Raw genomic sequence first — 16,690 nt, 5'->3', positions numbered from 1 at the left:
AAAATAACATGGGATGTCATTAATTAATTTTTTTAAATGCAACAATTTAAAAAACGTATAAAAATTGAGTGCTTGATAATGCCTAAATGTACATTAAAAAGCAAAATCTAAAAACATAAGCAGTTATGACCAGCAATACTGTTTTGAGAAACTTGAGCTAAAGTATTTATTAAAAAGCCATAAGGACATGTACCAAAATCAATGCACATTATGTGTTAATAATTACTAGAAATTGCTGCATATACAGCGAAACTCCTGTCTGTCCTGATTAATTGCATTCAAATATTTTCACAGCACAGAGTTTTTGGAACTATTGAGATCTCCATGAACCACGTGACCGTGTGGCGGCGAGATCAAAGCATGTCTCTAAACTCTTTTTTCTCAGCGGTTCCGGTACAGCGTTATTACTCTGCAATATGCAGTAGGATATACATATGAAAGATGTTGCATTATTTGTTTAGCAGATTATAACTGAATGACAAGATGAATGCAGTGCAAAGTCCCCTAAAAGCTAAGGATATTCAATGAAAACAGTTTCCAGTGTTTTACTAATAACTGATACATATGCATTAAAAAAATGTTTCTAACTGCACTGCAATTCGCGATGGCTAGCGTTGTTCATTGGTCAGGCATCGACCAATAATATGACTTCCTTCCCACCCTAGCCCCGCCCCCGACTCTGTTCTCTCACGTCTGCGTTTACAAGTGCACAAGTGAGTTTTGCTACAGGAATATCGCAAAAAGAGTAGCAAAAGTCAAAGCGCTAGGATTTGAAGTTGTACTGCCAGATCTGAGAGGTTGTAAGTGCTGACTTAAGGTTGTACAGTAAAACTGAAGTAAAGTGCAAAGGCAAATATGTCGTACACATTTGTGTCTTTCATTTTGTTTATGTGAATGTCATTTTACACATTTGTAGCTATTAATTTGCAACTTCAAATTCAAAACACGGGTGTTTTGATCATTGTCTGTGTGTGCAAATCGACAGATTCAGCTTTTCACATCAGAGCTGTGAGTTCAAATTTCAGCTTACAAATACGAATATTAAAATGACAAGTTCTCACATTCAGATCAACAAGCTCTCGAGTTTTGCTACTGTTTTACCTTCATAGAATCCTTTCTGTTCACTTCTCACTCATTCGTTCTGGACTTATAAAACGCTTTGCTGCTTTTCTGCATAAACGATTTAATTGTTTACTCGTAACACTTGAAAAGTCACTTTTGAAATAATAATTAGTTATTAAAGTAATTTAATTAACGATGTACGCCCTGGAATGCACTTAACTAATCTTTTTTTAGTGCGAAGATGCCACTGGAAAACCTTTCACAGGAAGCAATTGATTAAAAAAGTTAATATACATAATATTTAATGAATAATATAATTTAATTGCCATATTTACATAAAACCAATTTCTCCAATACTTTAGGGGGCAGTGTGCATCTGGCTGTCTGAGCGTGCCACACGCACGGCGTGATGCAATGCCTCAGAGCATCTTGGGATATGAGGCATGTATCTAGTGAACGACATTGACAGTAGAGGTGGGAGGTAAGTGTGCTCTACTGTTATATAGCGTTAGTCTTTCTATAGCGATATCTTGCGCATGTAGTTTTCACAACTACTGTAGTCCAAAACGCTATATGGACAGACAGGTACATGAGTTTATCTTATGCTTGTGTGTTCTATAAGCAAAGAGTTTTGTGTAACATTTGTTGCACAACTTCCCAAATTCATAATTGTGTAGTAAATGCTGTAGATATCAATTACGGTTGACCTCGAAATCAATAGACTGGCGTAGATAATAAGACAAATGTGGCTGTCAGATCTTCGTTGTATATTCAGAGTGACACAGCAGTCAATCAGGTGTACAGTTTGGCCACTACAAGACAAGAGATGCCACTTGAAGTCACATTTACAATGATAGATCACAGTAGTTGTGTTCAAATAGTTGTTAGAAATAAAGCACGTATACTTACATACATGCATACATGTATGTATAACTGTGTATATGACAGTAGTAATGAAAAATGTCACTCAAAACTGACTGTTTGTTTCATCTTTTTGTCTGGGAAGCTGATGGGAGACACTATGTCCAGCTCTAGAGGCACTGTGAAGGCAGAGGGCATCATGGTGCCTGACTTTGGCACCGCACCACCACAGGGCTGTCCAATGCATCGAGATGTTACTAAAAGTAAGACACACCAGCATTTCAGTAATTCAAATAATCAGTTCATTTTTATTTTAAATGTATGTAATAGGTTTGCAACTAACAATTACTTTAATAATCGATTGTTCTGTCAGTTATTTATTGTATGAATTACTCCACATCCTGTTCAAAGTTGTTCCCAAACAGTGTGCAGTTTGAAGGCAATGTAAACAAATATATAGTGTTTTTACAACAAAGCGTCATCACTCAGCCATATTGGCGGCGCTGAACGGAACGGAACTCGCAAACTTAGCTGATTATTGCTGCTGAAAATGGTCAATTATTGTCATGTTTTGGGCTGTACAAATCAGTCAGATTGGGAAAACCTAGACTGCCAAAAGTTATAACAAATTAAGGAGAAGAGTGCAAAAACTGTCTGAGGAACAAAAGGTGTTTGTGGTTGGCCAAACTGAACCAGGATTTCTAGGGCAAGAATCTTGACGACATTCATGTTTGTTCTTATAATTTCCAGTCAGGTAGGTGAAATATTAGGCTGATATCTTAATTAATACTGTTCGTACGTATTTATACCACCTATTAAATTTAGTTTGTAAAACTATTGCGCTCTTTTCTGCTTACTAGGTCTTCTCTATATGATTTAGCAGCTTCCACACGTTTTTTCCGTGGTTTGGCAGCATAAATTAGCAGAAGAACATATCCATTAGTACAGGGGTTCCCAACCTTTTTTTCTCTGGGGCCCCCCTTCTTCTCCGGTCAATTTTGCAAGGCCCCCCTATGCCTGACATGTCCTCTTATACTGTACTTCCGCAGTAAAGAAAAAAGTATTTATTTTTTAAACCTTTTTTATTAACCAAAACATTTGTTTTGCCTTATTATTATTCTACTGCATGTTATAAAAAAACTCAAAATTCAAAACTCAACTTTAAATTAAAACTTTAAATATACCTTATAATCTTTAAAGAAAACTTCTGCTTAACTCTAACTTTTTAAAATTATAGAGAGAGAGAGAGAGAGAGAGAGAGAGATTTAAAGCTCCTGAATTCTTTACTTCAGACATTCTTGATTTTTGAACTTGACTGACTGAATAGCTACTGTTTGTATCCATTTAAAAAAAAAACACAAATTCAAATACAGCAAATACATTCTAAATCTGTTGAAACACATCGATGTTAAGCCCAAGCCTCACTCCTCTTCTATGGGTGAGCATCCATTATAAAACACTCACAGGACAATAATTTGGACAACTAGGCAAATGTTTTGAAATTTCACGCAAAAATACGAAAGGGATCAGAGCCCCAAGAGCACGCATAGTTTGTGAATCAATAGCGGACTTATGCGTGTCTAATGTACGACTCTGATATACACGACTGTTATACAGTAGGCACGCGCAAGTTCGTTATTATTACACTAATCGTCTTTACCTTTACAATAGCATGACGGTTTGCTTCATGCATGCAGCCGAGAGATGAAACATTAGTTTGCGTACAGTGGTTGGAGGTTTTGAGCCGCCATTCAGTCTGTATTTAACAGTGCGATGAGGCTTGCTGCGCTGAGTCTGAAGCAATCAATCACAGAACAAGAGAGGCTGTGCTTTTATTATTTTCATTTAGCATATTAATAATGAAATTTAACAATTATAGAATAATGTTTAAATTAATTTTAAGGTATCTTGCGGCTCCCCTGGAGGATCACTGAGGCCCCCTTGTGGGTCGCGACCCCCCGGTTGGGAACCGCTGCAGTAGTATGTTAACCATGCAATCCATGCTGTTTATTTACATCTGAGTATCTCCAATATGGCCGTGCATTCCGGTGACTGACCAAACCATGACGTACGTGCAAACCCTATATAGTGAATGTATCTATGTAGGCCTATGATATATGTTATGTGCAAAAACAGTTAAAATATATACATTACCTTCTACTAGGGATGGCGAAAACTAAAAAATTTCTTGACCGACCACCGAGCCTCATTAGCCGGTTGAAACCGGTTAACCGATTAGTTTAAAATATGGTACGCTATTTGAAATAACAGCCATTTCGAGCCGCGCCTGCAATTTCGCAACTCTGTCGCATCTCTCTGCCGCTCTGCCTCCCGCGCACACACACACACACACACACACACACACACACACTGCCACTCACGTCACTTTTTAAAAATCCCCTACAGCGCGAAACATGAGTCCCGCAAACGCGGCGCCGAAGAGCTTGTTGTATGTAATCGTAGGACAAATGGCTCCTTAGTTTCAAATGGTTTGGGTACAAGGTGATCGCTTTGAAAATAAAGGCGTTTGTCTAGGTTAGAAGCTCATTTGAAACATTGCCACGGCTCATTTAAGAAAATGACAGCTCCGAAGAGACGCCGCTTTAGTTGAGGTAGTGCTAACCATAATAAAGAAAGATGATGCCTGCTACTATATTTAAGCACTGTATCACACAAGTTGCAACTTACATCTGTCTCATTCTTTTTGGTGAAATGGTCCCACACACTACTTTTCTTTGCACGCTTCATCCTGTCGTCTGCCCTGGCTCTAACCTCGAGTGTTTTAGCCTGTTGCCTTTACTTTTCGCAAACCTTGTGAGCGCGCGAACCCAAACGCTGTGACCTCGCGCCAAATGTTTTTATTGGTTTATTAAGTACAAACAGGCGAGTTATGAAAAATTGAGTGTGAGGGATAATTTGTTCACTTAACACAAAAAGATGAGGAATGAGATGGCTGACTGTAGTAGCGTATAGTCCACTGTCTATAATAGCCTAATTTAGATATCACTTTTTTTTTTTTAACCGACTACCGACAACTTTGACCGGTTAACGTTGATACGGTCAACCACCGGTCAAACGGTCATCGGTTAACATCCCTACCTTCTACACACACATAAAATCTTATTGCTTACCATTTTTAAGTTAAATTAAAAATGTCAATGCGCATTGTTCAGAGAAATGCAGTATTCATTTCTGTAAAGTGACATTACTGGCAAATGTTTTCTGCTCATAGACACAATTAATTGATCATTACAAAGTTTATTTACAACCTGCTTCAACACACCTGGCTGTGATTTCTAGCAATCCTAAAGATCTGGGCCCGTATCCCTAAAGATTCTGAGAATCCTCTCAGAGAGCTCCTAACTTAACCTAAAAATTCCTTGCCAAGAGTTTTAGCTTAGAAGTGATTCCAGAACATTTTCAGTGAACTCTGAGCAAGGAATGGATGGAAAATCCTATCTTAGTGAGGAGGTGTGGTTGACCCCGTTGCTAGGTATGAGTCATCATTTCAAAAGCCGTGATTGGTTGATCCTACAAGTTTGATGAAAATGAACTTTTGGTGATAATGAGCAAAGGATGTACCCTCAAATCAATAAACATAATTATACACTCTAATCTTATGCAGACTGTAATTGTAAATAATATTTCACATTCAAGAAAATATCTGGAAAATGAATAGTAAGCTGTAGGGGTTATAGCCTAACATCAGAATCTAAAATATGTGAAAACTTAAGCTCATTACACCCTGTTCAAATAATGATTTGTGTCTTATTTGCTCATATTAATATTCTAGCTGGCATATTTTGTACTTTCACTCCCATATGGACCCTATTGAACACAAGATGGCCTATCTCAAGGGCTGTCCTTAATGAAGTAGAAATTGCAACATTACAACTCAGTGTGGTCTTAACTAGGGTAACACGGCTCAGCTTTTATCAATGTCTGTGATTGCTGGCTGGTCTATTTATGAAGGCTTGTTAACAAATATCCTACAAACACAGAAAATGGAGAAAAAAAGGAATCGCAAGCCGAACTGGACTGAGGAGCAAGGTTTGTTGCTGGCCCAGTTGGTGAACGAACATGAGGTATGTTACGAGGAAAATTTGGCCCAACTGTCACTAGCCAAGGCAAGAGGCGCGCCTGGGACACAATATCCCAAACAATCAATGCTGCTTAGGGGAACTCCTAAGCCACTAAAAGTCCTCTTCCCTGCTCTTAGCAGATCTCGCCTTAGGAGCCCTTTTAAGCGCTAGGAATCTTGAGGAATAGCTTTTATATTAACTGGGATTTTCGTGTCACTTTTAGGGGAAATTCTAAGAAAACGTCATGACTCTGAGAATTTTCTTAGAATTTGGCCGCTAGGAGCCACTTTTTGCACAAAAATTCTTTAGGGATACGGGCCCAGGTTAGGTGTGTTTGATGAGGAGATCCAGGAGATGGGCTGAAGACCTCTGATTTTTTTTAGTTGTTGCAGCCCTTATACATAGAGGGTTTGCACATAAGTTGGTCAGTTACCTGGATATGTGGCCACATTGGATAATACGTTGTTCTGCTAATTTATGCTGTCTAAACCACGAAAAAAAAAAAAAAAAAAAACAAGTGGAAAAGCTTACTAAGCTGTGGAAAGCTTAGTAAGCATTAAAAGGACAAACTAAAGTTAGTAGGTGGTAAAGATATGTATGAACAGTATTAAGATATTAGCCTAATATTTCACCTACCTGACTGAAAATGATAAGTACAAACACAAATGTTGCCAAAATTTTCCCTGGAAATCCTGGTTCAGCTTGGCCAACCACAAATGCCTTTTGTTTCTCAGTTTTTTGAAATATTCTCCTTGATTTGTTATAAATTTTGGCAGGCTCTAGTACTCCAAATGTTTTTCCCAGTCTGACCGATTAGTAAATCCCAAAACATGACAATAATTGACAATTTTCAGCAGCAATAATCTGCAAAATATATGAGTTTTGTTTGGTTCAGTGGCATTGTTTGCATTCAGTGGCGCCAACATGGCTGACTGATGTAGTGAAAACCCTCTATTGAGTCATGGAAAAGAAATGTGGATGTTCTTCTCAGTTTTCACCCTTATCTTCAACAGGTACCCCTCCACCAGAATGTCCAATGCATCAAGCGTCTGCACCTGCTAGCGATCAGCTGAAGAAAGCACCAGATGTACCAGCACATCAGGACAGGGCTTATGAATTCGTAGAGTGTCCTATGAGAGCTGCCAGTGGGGCTAAACCCACAATATCTGACATCAATCCAGCAAACATGGTATTTTGCCCTCTTTGAAACTGGTTACCTAGAAGTTTAGATGCACTGAGTTTTCCTTTACTACCATTCAGCCTAATGTATTTATTGTTCTCTATAGATGCCGCCACCTAACCAGCAGCCTTCTGCTGCTCAACCGTTTCCCCTTTCTGTTGTAAGAGAGGAATCTACTATCCCTCGTGCTGGATCTGAGCAGAACTGGGTTTATCCCTCGGAGCAGATGTTCTGGAATGCCATGCTGAGGAAAGGGTGAGTTCCTGAATATATCAGTAAATGTCCAATAATGATTCAGAAATATATAGTATCATTAACTTCATTGCTTCATGACCTAAACTTTCAACAGATGGCGTTGGAACAATGGTGACATCAACCAGAAAGATATGACAAACATCATTAGCATTCACAACCAGAATAATGAGCAAGCCTGGCAGGAAATCCTAAGATGGGAGAAGCTCCATTCCAAGTAAGTCACTTGTTAATGGAACAGTTCACCCAAAAACTGCTGGCAATCTACTCGCCCTCAGGCTATCCAAGATGTACAGTTTGTTTCTTCATCAGAACAGATTTGGAGAAATTTAGCATTACATCACTTGCTAACCAATGAATCCTCTGCAGTGAATGGGTGCCGTCATAATGAGAGTTAAAACGGCTGATAAAAGCATCGCAATAATTCACAAGTAATCCACATGACTCCAGTCCATCAGTTAACATCTACTGAAGTGAAATCTGTGTGTCCGGCTAAAATATGGGTCCTCTGTTTATAATATTACTTTCTCCAGTGAAAAATTATCTTAACTGATTCAGGGGAGAAATATGCACAGAAAACAGCCCCAAATGGTTCCAATTTATTATGCTGGTATGGATTATGGACTTGTATATTAGCCAAAAGTGATAGTATAAAGCTAAAACGCCTAAATGATGGTTTTGTTTCTTACAAACATGCAGCTGTTCACTTCACAAGATGTTTACTGATTATTGTGAATTTATCAACTGCAGAGGATGCAGATTTCTACAAATCTGTTCTGCTTAAGAAACAAAATTTTTCAGCAAATTTTCATTTGAGTCAACTATTTCTTTCAAGGCAACTCACATGTATCCTCACACCAAGTAGATAGGGTCCTGATGTTCTGCTGTTGTCCTCTACAGAGAATGCCCATGTGGACCTTCTCTTCTAAGGTTTGGTGGAAAAGCAAAAGACTTTTCACCCAGAGCTAGATTTCGCCACTGGATGGGGTAAATGATGACATTTCTTAATAAAATGTATTTGATGCTAATGTTTAAATGCTTTCTCTCAGTAAAACCTCTGTGATCATCTTCAGGAATTCAGATATAATAAGTTGCTTTTGGTTTTTTGTGTTGTAGGCATGAGCTACCGTTTGACAGGCACGACTGGATTATTGACCGGTGTGGAAAAGAAGTCAGATACGTGATAGATTACTATGATGGAGGCAAAGTGGCCAAGCACACTATTCTTGACGTTCGTCCAGCCTTTGATACCTTAGGAGCTGTTTGGGACCGTATGAAAGTGGCCTGGTGGCGTTGGACCTCCACATGAACTTTCTTTTGTGATCTTTAGGACATTGGAACTGATATTTAGTTTCTGGAAGCATTTGATGTGATATTCTCTGTAAATGAAATCAGAATGACCCTATATCATTGTATTCCTTCCATGAATTTGGTATGTGCATATCTTCAAGACCTCCTCCAATGATATTTGCAGAAAGTACTATAGTGGCACTGTGTGCTGTTGTAGGCGTACAATGTCATACAATGTACTTTATTACTGTTATTAAAGAAGAGATCGCAAAAATCTGTTAGTAGCCTAATGAAAGCACTCTGACAAGTGAAAATGAGTATGTATTAGTTTTAGAAAATAATGTTGACATACATTTTGCCTAGTTTTATTTGAAAACTTTTACATTGTTAACCACCCAAAATTACAGAATCCAGTGACTGTATGGAAACATATGTTTTAGTTTTTCTTATTTGCTGCTGTTTTCTTGCTTATCAATTATTTATTTCGGCTATAAAGTCAGTTAAATAATGTACCGCTAAAACGATGTTCAAAACAACATACCACCATGATACAATTTACAGAACTGAAATTAAATACTGTCAAACAATACCATTTATGCTTGTTTTTGCTGTGTAATTTAATTTTCATTAAACACTAATTTCCCTGCTGAAAAAACAGCTAAAACCAGTCTAGGCTGGTTGGCTGGGTTTAGTTGGTCAACTAGCCTGGTTTTAGCTGGTCAGCAGGCTGGTTTTAGAGGGGTTTTGGCCACTTTCCCAGCCCAACTAGGCTGGTCAGGCTGGGAGACCACCAGCTTAAACCAGGCTGGGAGAACCAGCCTAGGCTGTTTTTTAGCTGTTTTTCAGCAGGAATTTGAGTTTTCCAGAAATTGCACTTTTTGTGCAATGCTGCTATAAATTAAAATAATCCATCAACGAGTATTAACTTGTTACATATCACTATGTTGAAAAGTGATTTATGAACGATTTACAACACGTTGTTAGGCGGAACTGGTTTTCTATTGTAGTGTTTCTACACGGAATATGATAACGTAGTTCAATAACAAACCGGTTAGATGTAAACGTTACAATATGAATGTGAGTACCTAAAATTATAATGTCGAGTTTCGTACATGGACTGCAAAAATGTCAAAGGAAGCGTATGATGAAATGTCCGTTTTATCCGCCATATACTGCGAACAGGACGAATTCGAGTTGTTAGAAGAGTCACGTGAGTCTTGCTTTATATATTTCAGTAATCTTTTGGAATTCATAACTCTTACTATTCTCAACTATTCTTACTATAGTTACACTTAATGTCTGTTTATATTGTGTTTAAAATAAAGCTGTGGTAACTTGTCATTTTATTCCATTGTTATATAAAATACTGAAAGATTCAGAAAGCCTCTTACACATTTTAAACAAGTATATGATATTACTTTACAGTAGTAAAATTGGTTTACGGTAGTAACAATAACTTTTATTACATTGCAATGTAAACTTGATGACCAAGTTTACACAATGAATATACAAAGGTAGGCTACTAAAGGGCACAATATTTCAACAAACTAAAGTTAACAGGTGGTAACTTACGTACACGCTGTATTAATTAAAATATTAGCATAATATTTTACCTACTTGTCCGGAAATTATAAGAAAAAACGAATGTTGTCAAGATTCTTGCCCTGGAAATCCTGTTCAGTTTGGCCAATCACAAACGCCTTCTGTTCCTCAGACAGTTTTTTACACTCTTCTCCTTGATTTGTTGTAACTTAACAGTTTTTCCTGGTCCGACTGATCAGTTCAGCCCAAAACATGACCATAATTAACATTTTTAGCAGCAATAATCAGCAAAAAATGTGAGTTTTGTTTGGTTAAGTGCCGCCAATATGGCCGATTCGGTTGATGACGCGTTGTGAAAACACTATAATTGAAATCCACAAATATATGTTAGGAGTTCATAAACGTTTAATCTGGACAAACAAAACAGTTCTAACCCCATAATTGTATTCCTTGTTCTGTTTAAATCTCTGGTCATGTTATGTTTAAATACAGCTGAGAGGGGAATCGTCTACCGCATACAAACACTAAAAGAAAGGAACACTGAGAAGACACCACTGGCCCTTACTTTCCACATCTGTCCTGACTACCCCCGCACTCCTCCAGATGTCAGCATCACTTCCAGCCACTTATCGAGAAAACAATGCCAAGATCTGAAAAAGCATTTACTGGACACGGCACGATCACTTCCACCAGAGCCCATGGTCCATGACTTAATGCTGTGGCTTCAGGAAAACTTTTCAGACTTGGTCAAAACATCAAGCTGTGATTCAGCGGAGATCAGACCAGAAGAAACCTGGACCGCTTTACTCCATTTAGATCACATGAGGTCCAAAGCAAAATACATCCAACTGATTGAAAAATGGGCTTCAGAGCTGTGTCTCACTGGGAGACTCTTTACGGGGAAGCCGATATTGATTCTTCTGCAAGGAACAAAGGAAAATATTAAAGTATGAGTACAAAATCATAAGATTTTCAATTTCCAAGACTCAGTAACTTATGCAAATGTTATACCAAAACCATCATTTGATATTCTGGACATCTTTATAGTACATACCTGCTGAACAGTTTGACAGTATATACATGCTAATCTGACTCTCTACAGGAATACATGCACCTTCAGAAGACTGTGAAAGTTGATGTTGATTCTTCAGGGAAACGCTGTAAGGAAAAGATGATGAGTGTCCTGTGTGAGATTCCACAGCCTGAGGAGCAGCTAATGTAAGCGTATACTATGCATACACTTTCAACATCTTTTCACATTGTGTATATTTTGTGTACAGTGACTTTTCCCCCCTACCACCTTTTTCAGGATGACTACATTTGAAGTAAAAGACATTTTATCACTTGATGACCTCAAAAGGGAGTTTGATCTTATTGGACTGACTGAGCTTTATAAGCAGTTTGTGTCCTCACTCATCTGACAGGACAGCTTCTGTGTAACACACAATCTCTCCACTGGGTGGAGCCAGACTATTATTGTCTACAGCTCTTTGATGAAATCCCATCATTAAAAGGTATCATGCAGTTTTCTTAAAGAGCATACATTGTAAAATATGCTGTCTTATTATATTCTCAGCTGAACTGTTATATAGAAGAACACATCTCCTTACAGAGTTGAACTGGTGAAAATGTTCACAAATTATTTTCTGCTGTCATCGCTTAAGTGTAGTACAAAATCTCGAACGACTTATTTTAACATTTTATTATTATTATTAACAGGATAGTTCACACAGAAATGAAGAATTTAGAAAAATGACTCACCCCTGTGTCGTTCCAAACCCATAAGTCCGTTCATCTTGGGAGCACAAATAAAGATATTTTTGATGAAATCCAAGAGCTTTCTGATTAGGGATGCACCGATCCGTATCGGCCGATCACTTGCGCGTTTTGTCAGTAAAGCCGGTTCTGTAATCAGCGGTAAATGCCATCAGGTGCGTGATTTCATGTTGAGCCGTATATACTACACACAGCCGTTGTTCACTGACGAGCTGCGCACATTCACACTGATAATGAACATTGATTTGCGCAGCTCGTCGGTAAACAACGGCTGTGTGTAGTATATACGGCTCAACGTGAAATCACGCACCTGATGGCATTTACCGCTGATTACAGAACCGGCTTTACTGACAAAACGCGCAAGTGATCGGCCGATTCAGATCGGTGCATCCCTATTTCTGATCCTGCCTAGACAGCAATACAACTACCACATTCAAGGCCCAGAAAGGCATTATTTTTCTTTCTTTGCGCACAAAAAGTATTGTTGTAGCTTCACAAAACTACGGTTGAACTACTCATATCACATGGACTATTTTAACCATGTCCTTACAACCTTTCTGGGCCCTGAATGTGTCATTTGCGTTGCTGTCTTTGTTGCCGTCTATCAAAAATATCTTAATTTGTGTTCCAAAGATTATTATTATCAATTATCTTTTATTAGTGCCAGTTTTCTATAAATATATTTAAGGTATAGTTCACCTGAACATGAAAATTGGCTAAAAATGAACTCAGCGTCAGGCCATCCAAGATGTAGAGTTTGTCTTTATCTGAAAAGAGTTAGAGAACTAAGTGAATAGGTGCCATCAGAATGAGAGTTTAAACAGCTGATAAATCATCAAAATAACCCATAAGTAATCCAGTCTATTAATTAACTTCACTTGTGAAGTGAAAAGGTGTGTGTTTGTAAGAAACAAATTCAGGCGTTTTTACCTTTTAACGGTTGCTTACAATACAAGTCTTACAAGTGACAACTACAAGTCATTTTGGCTAGGCACAACGGTTTGAAGTTAAAAACGTCTTAATGATGGTTTTGTACTGTTTGGACGGCACCCATTCAGTACAGAGGATCCATTGGTGAGCAAGTGATGTACGCTAAATTTCTCCAAATCTGTACAGATGAGTAAACTCATCTACATCTTGGATGACCTGAGGGAGAGTAAATTTTGCGTTATTCAAGTGTAATACAACTTTCTTCTTACCATTTACCATTTGTTTTATTAGACCAGTTTTAGTGGGAAGTTGACATATTCAGGAATTTAATGACAGCAGCATTCTAGCTACATGAACTATACAAGTTTGATCAATCTGTTGATCATGAGAAGATCCAAAGAGTATCTTTGTTCTTTAATGGAAAAACATCATCCAACAATGGAACCATTTAGGCAAAAAAGCACCTTTATTTTCAAGAGTGTACATCAAAAATAGTGTGTCCACAGATAAGGCTTCAATCATTCATAAGCAATAAAATAGACAATGTTTTTTTTTTTTTAATAATGAAAATTAGCTTGTTTCATAAGGTTTCAAAGTTGTGTCCACACTTTTTGTCAACATCGTCAAAATTATTTGAAATGTTTATATATATATATATGTGACCCTGGACCACAAAACCAGTCATAAGGTTAAATTTTACAAAACTGAGATGTATGCATCATATAAAAGCTCAATAAATAAGCTTTCTATTGATGTATGGTTTGTTAGGATATGACAATATTTGGCCGAGATACATCTATTTGAAAATCTGGAATCTGAGGGTGCAAAAAAATCAAAACACTGAGAAAATCACCTTTAAAGTTGTCCAAATTAAGTTCTTAACAATGCATATTACTAATAAAAAATTACATTTTAATATATTTATAGTAGGAATTTTACAAAAAATCTTCATGGAACATGATCTTTACTTAATTTCCTAATGATTTTTGGCATAAAAGAAAAATCAATAATTTTGACCCATACAAAGTATTGCTGGCTATTGCTACAAATATACCCCAGCGACTTAAGACTGGTTTTGTGGTCCAGGGTCACATATATATATTTTTTTAAAACTCCTGAAGCAGGTTCTATTGGCCATCAACAGAGAAAACAAAATGGCTACTACAAGAACTCCATTTGTTTTGTGAAAGAAATTTAAATTTGTTCAAATGTAAATAAACGATGAGTAATACTTTTTCCAACAATGATGCCTCTTGTACATTGTCTTATTATCTTCTCGAGACGTCTGTGTCATTTCTAATCAAAAAAAAAAAAAAAAAACTTGCTGGTTGATTAAAAGTAACTTTAAGTCAGAATTTGCCAGGGGTATGAATAATTTCGGGCTCGACTGTATGTAACCAGTTATGTAGGCATTGATTCTTGAGACATGGGATGAAACATTTTAATTGTAAATGTTATGAGGGATTAATAATAGAATGTATTTAACACAATTATCTCCTTCAATTAAATTGTATCATTATAATGTTAAATCTGTGACACTTGTTTTCTTCTATCTATACACTCTTAAAAATAAAGGTGCTTTAAAAGGTTCTTCAGAACCATTTTAGGTTCCACAAAGAACCATTCAGTCAAAGGTTTTTTAAAGATCTCTTTCTTACCTTTTTATAATCTGAAGAACCTTCTTTCGCCACAAAGAACCTTTTCAGATGTTAAAGGTTCAGTATGGAACCATTTAGACAAAAAGGTTATTCTATGGAATCGTGAAGCACCTTTATTTTTAAGAGTGTACATCTAAAATAGTGTGTCCACAGATAAGGGTTCAATCATTCATAAGCAAAAAAAAGATACAAATGTTTTTTTCAAGTTTTAATGAAGAAAAGGAGCTGGTTTTATCAAAAGCATCACTTAATAATGTCTCATTTCAAAAGAAAGATCTCAAGGACATATGCGTGTTTCATAAGGTTTCAAAGTTGCGTCCACACTTTTTATTAACACTGTCAGGCATTCATTAAAATGTAAAAAATAAGGCAATATCAGGGGCAGCTGTCACTCTAACAGATCCCCTTGCCACATTTCACCTCTGCAGAATACATTAATTTCAGACAGGCTCTGGTAAGTTTTATAGTTTTAATATATTTAAAATCCTAATTTTTATATTTCCCCTGTCACAACCAAGATACGTCAACACCATCTTTCAGTTTCTAAGGAAATTATTTTAAATGTTTAGATCATTTGAATCTCCTGAAGCAGGTTCTATTGGCATCTAGCATTAACAGAGAAAACAAAATGGCCATAACATGAACTCAATTTGTTTTGTTAAAGAAATTAAAAATGAAACTAAAATGTCTGCTAACATGTTAAAAAATCTTCATTGCAAAATAAGTGATGGCAAGGTAAAAAGTGCATTTTGATCAACTAGAGACTAGTGTCTGAGCAAAAGGTTTTATTAATATTCCACCCTGTTTTTTTTTCCCCACTTCTCAAGAATCAAGTGTAGGGACATTGTTAAGATTGAAATTGCAATGGTAGAGTTAAAGCTCTAGGGGGCAAAAACAAGCTGTAGTTCTTGCTTCAGTTTATTTAAGGCGAAATCAATGATCTTGCCTGCTCCTCACTATAAGAACAAACACTAAGTACAAAGTTTTCTTCTTAATGTTGAGAATAGACCTCAGCGTGTTTCTTTAATACAATTAAGACAAAATAAATCTTTGCTGAGCGGTTGGTGTGAAGATGCTCTTTAAATTAAACTTGTAAATTGAATCTGGCACACTCGCTGACCTTAAAGACAGCTTTTGTGCTTCAAACAAATTAAGACTCATCTTTTAATTTATGGTTACTTTTCTGCAGGTTAATAAGCGAGCCGTTTTATAAGAGAGTGGTTTTTCAACATCAACTTTAATTAGCCAAAAGGTATGAAGCTATTCTGTTTTTAGCTGTGTTTTTCATACACCCACATGCGCACGTTGTATAGCTGGCTGTCATCTTATGTTTATCTTATGCACATTGTGCAGACAGCTGTTGCCTAGGAGGGTCCAGGAGCAATTGACATGAAATTACTTTTTTTTAAACATAATTAACAAGGCTTAATGAAAATCACCTCCTCGCCCTTTACAATGATCCACTCTGAACTATAAATTCACCTTGCCTGACCTTTTCCCTGACATGTTCTTACAAAACAACACTGCTTGTTAAATGTCATCCACTCAGTGGCATTTACTTGTATAAAACAGGGCTTTGATCCAGAGGAGAAGCACACTTTTCTACCTTTCCTAGGCCACGAGGCCACGCTCGGCGACCCCGCGCACCTGTTACCTGTTGAATATTTTAATTACGGCCCATTAAATGTACAAAGGTTAGGTTGAACTTAAAATTTATTGGCCGAATGACATTTTAATTTGGCAAATTAACGCTACATCTATGATTCGCTAAAAACGCCAATTTAGAATTCTATCCGAATGCCGAAGATTGGTTAAATCAATGCAGAAGCACGACTGACATGAACCGTCATGGCCCTCCGTGTCCAACTTTACCCAGGTCAATGCGGTATGAACTCTGTCACAAGAAGGCCCTCGACGGCCAGATCTCATGTCACCCAAACCTTAAGGTTAGCCTGAGTCTGAATGATCACGCAAATTTTATTTCAAAAGAAACTTATTCACAGCAACGCATAAAGGTCACTCCTGCTATGCACTGCATTTTCATGTCCCCGTCATAC

At 37.2% G+C, this 16,690-nt stretch overlaps 2 protein-coding genes across 2 annotated transcripts; both read left to right on the top strand.

Annotated features, from left to right (window-relative positions):
• Positions 1 to 1,424: 1,424 nt before the first annotated feature.
• Positions 1,425 to 9,316, top strand: hccsa.1 (holocytochrome c synthase a). Its single transcript, XM_073849579.1, has 7 exons — positions 1,425 to 1,543; positions 2,069 to 2,186; positions 7,019 to 7,194; positions 7,292 to 7,440; positions 7,535 to 7,654; positions 8,338 to 8,424; positions 8,554 to 9,316. The coding sequence occupies exons 2-7, from the start codon at positions 2,072 to 2,074 to the stop codon at positions 8,744 to 8,746; spliced, it is 840 nt and encodes a 279-aa protein (XP_073705680.1). The 5' UTR covers positions 1,425 to 1,543; positions 2,069 to 2,071; the 3' UTR covers positions 8,747 to 9,316.
• Positions 9,317 to 9,782: 466 nt separating this feature from the next.
• Positions 9,783 to 14,207, top strand: rwdd3 (RWD domain containing 3). Its single transcript, XM_073849548.1, has 4 exons — positions 9,783 to 9,937; positions 10,762 to 11,216; positions 11,372 to 11,487; positions 11,579 to 14,207. The coding sequence occupies exons 1-4, from the start codon at positions 9,853 to 9,855 to the stop codon at positions 11,688 to 11,690; spliced, it is 768 nt and encodes a 255-aa protein (XP_073705649.1). The 5' UTR covers positions 9,783 to 9,852; the 3' UTR covers positions 11,691 to 14,207.
• Positions 14,208 to 16,690: the final 2,483 nt, after the last annotated feature.

Source organism: Garra rufa, chromosome 10 (genome assembly GCF_049309525.1).
Source record: "Garra rufa chromosome 10, GarRuf1.0, whole genome shotgun sequence".
Classification (NCBI taxonomy): domain Eukaryota; kingdom Metazoa; phylum Chordata; class Actinopteri; order Cypriniformes; family Cyprinidae; genus Garra; species Garra rufa.
This window is presented reverse-complemented; position numbering and strand designations above follow the sequence as displayed.

Coding starts and splice junctions, on each gene's coding strand:
- hccsa.1 (XM_073849579.1), top strand. CDS start 2,072: ATGGGAGACACTATGTCCAGCTCTAGAGGCACTGTGAAGGCAGAGGGC. Junction 2,187..7,018: donor GCATCGAGATGTTACTAAAA/GTAAGACACACC, acceptor TATCTTCAACAG/GTACCCCTCCACCAGAATGT. Junction 7,655..8,337: donor TGGGAGAAGCTCCATTCCAA/GTAAGTCACTTG, acceptor TGTCCTCTACAG/AGAATGCCCATGTGGACCTT.
- rwdd3 (XM_073849548.1), top strand. CDS start 9,853: ATGTCAAAGGAAGCGTATGATGAAATGTCCGTTTTATCCGCCATATAC. Junction 11,217..11,371: donor GAACAAAGGAAAATATTAAA/GTATGAGTACAA, acceptor GACTCTCTACAG/GAATACATGCACCTTCAGAA. Junction 11,488..11,578: donor CAGCCTGAGGAGCAGCTAAT/GTAAGCGTATAC, acceptor CACCTTTTTCAG/GATGACTACATTTGAAGTAA.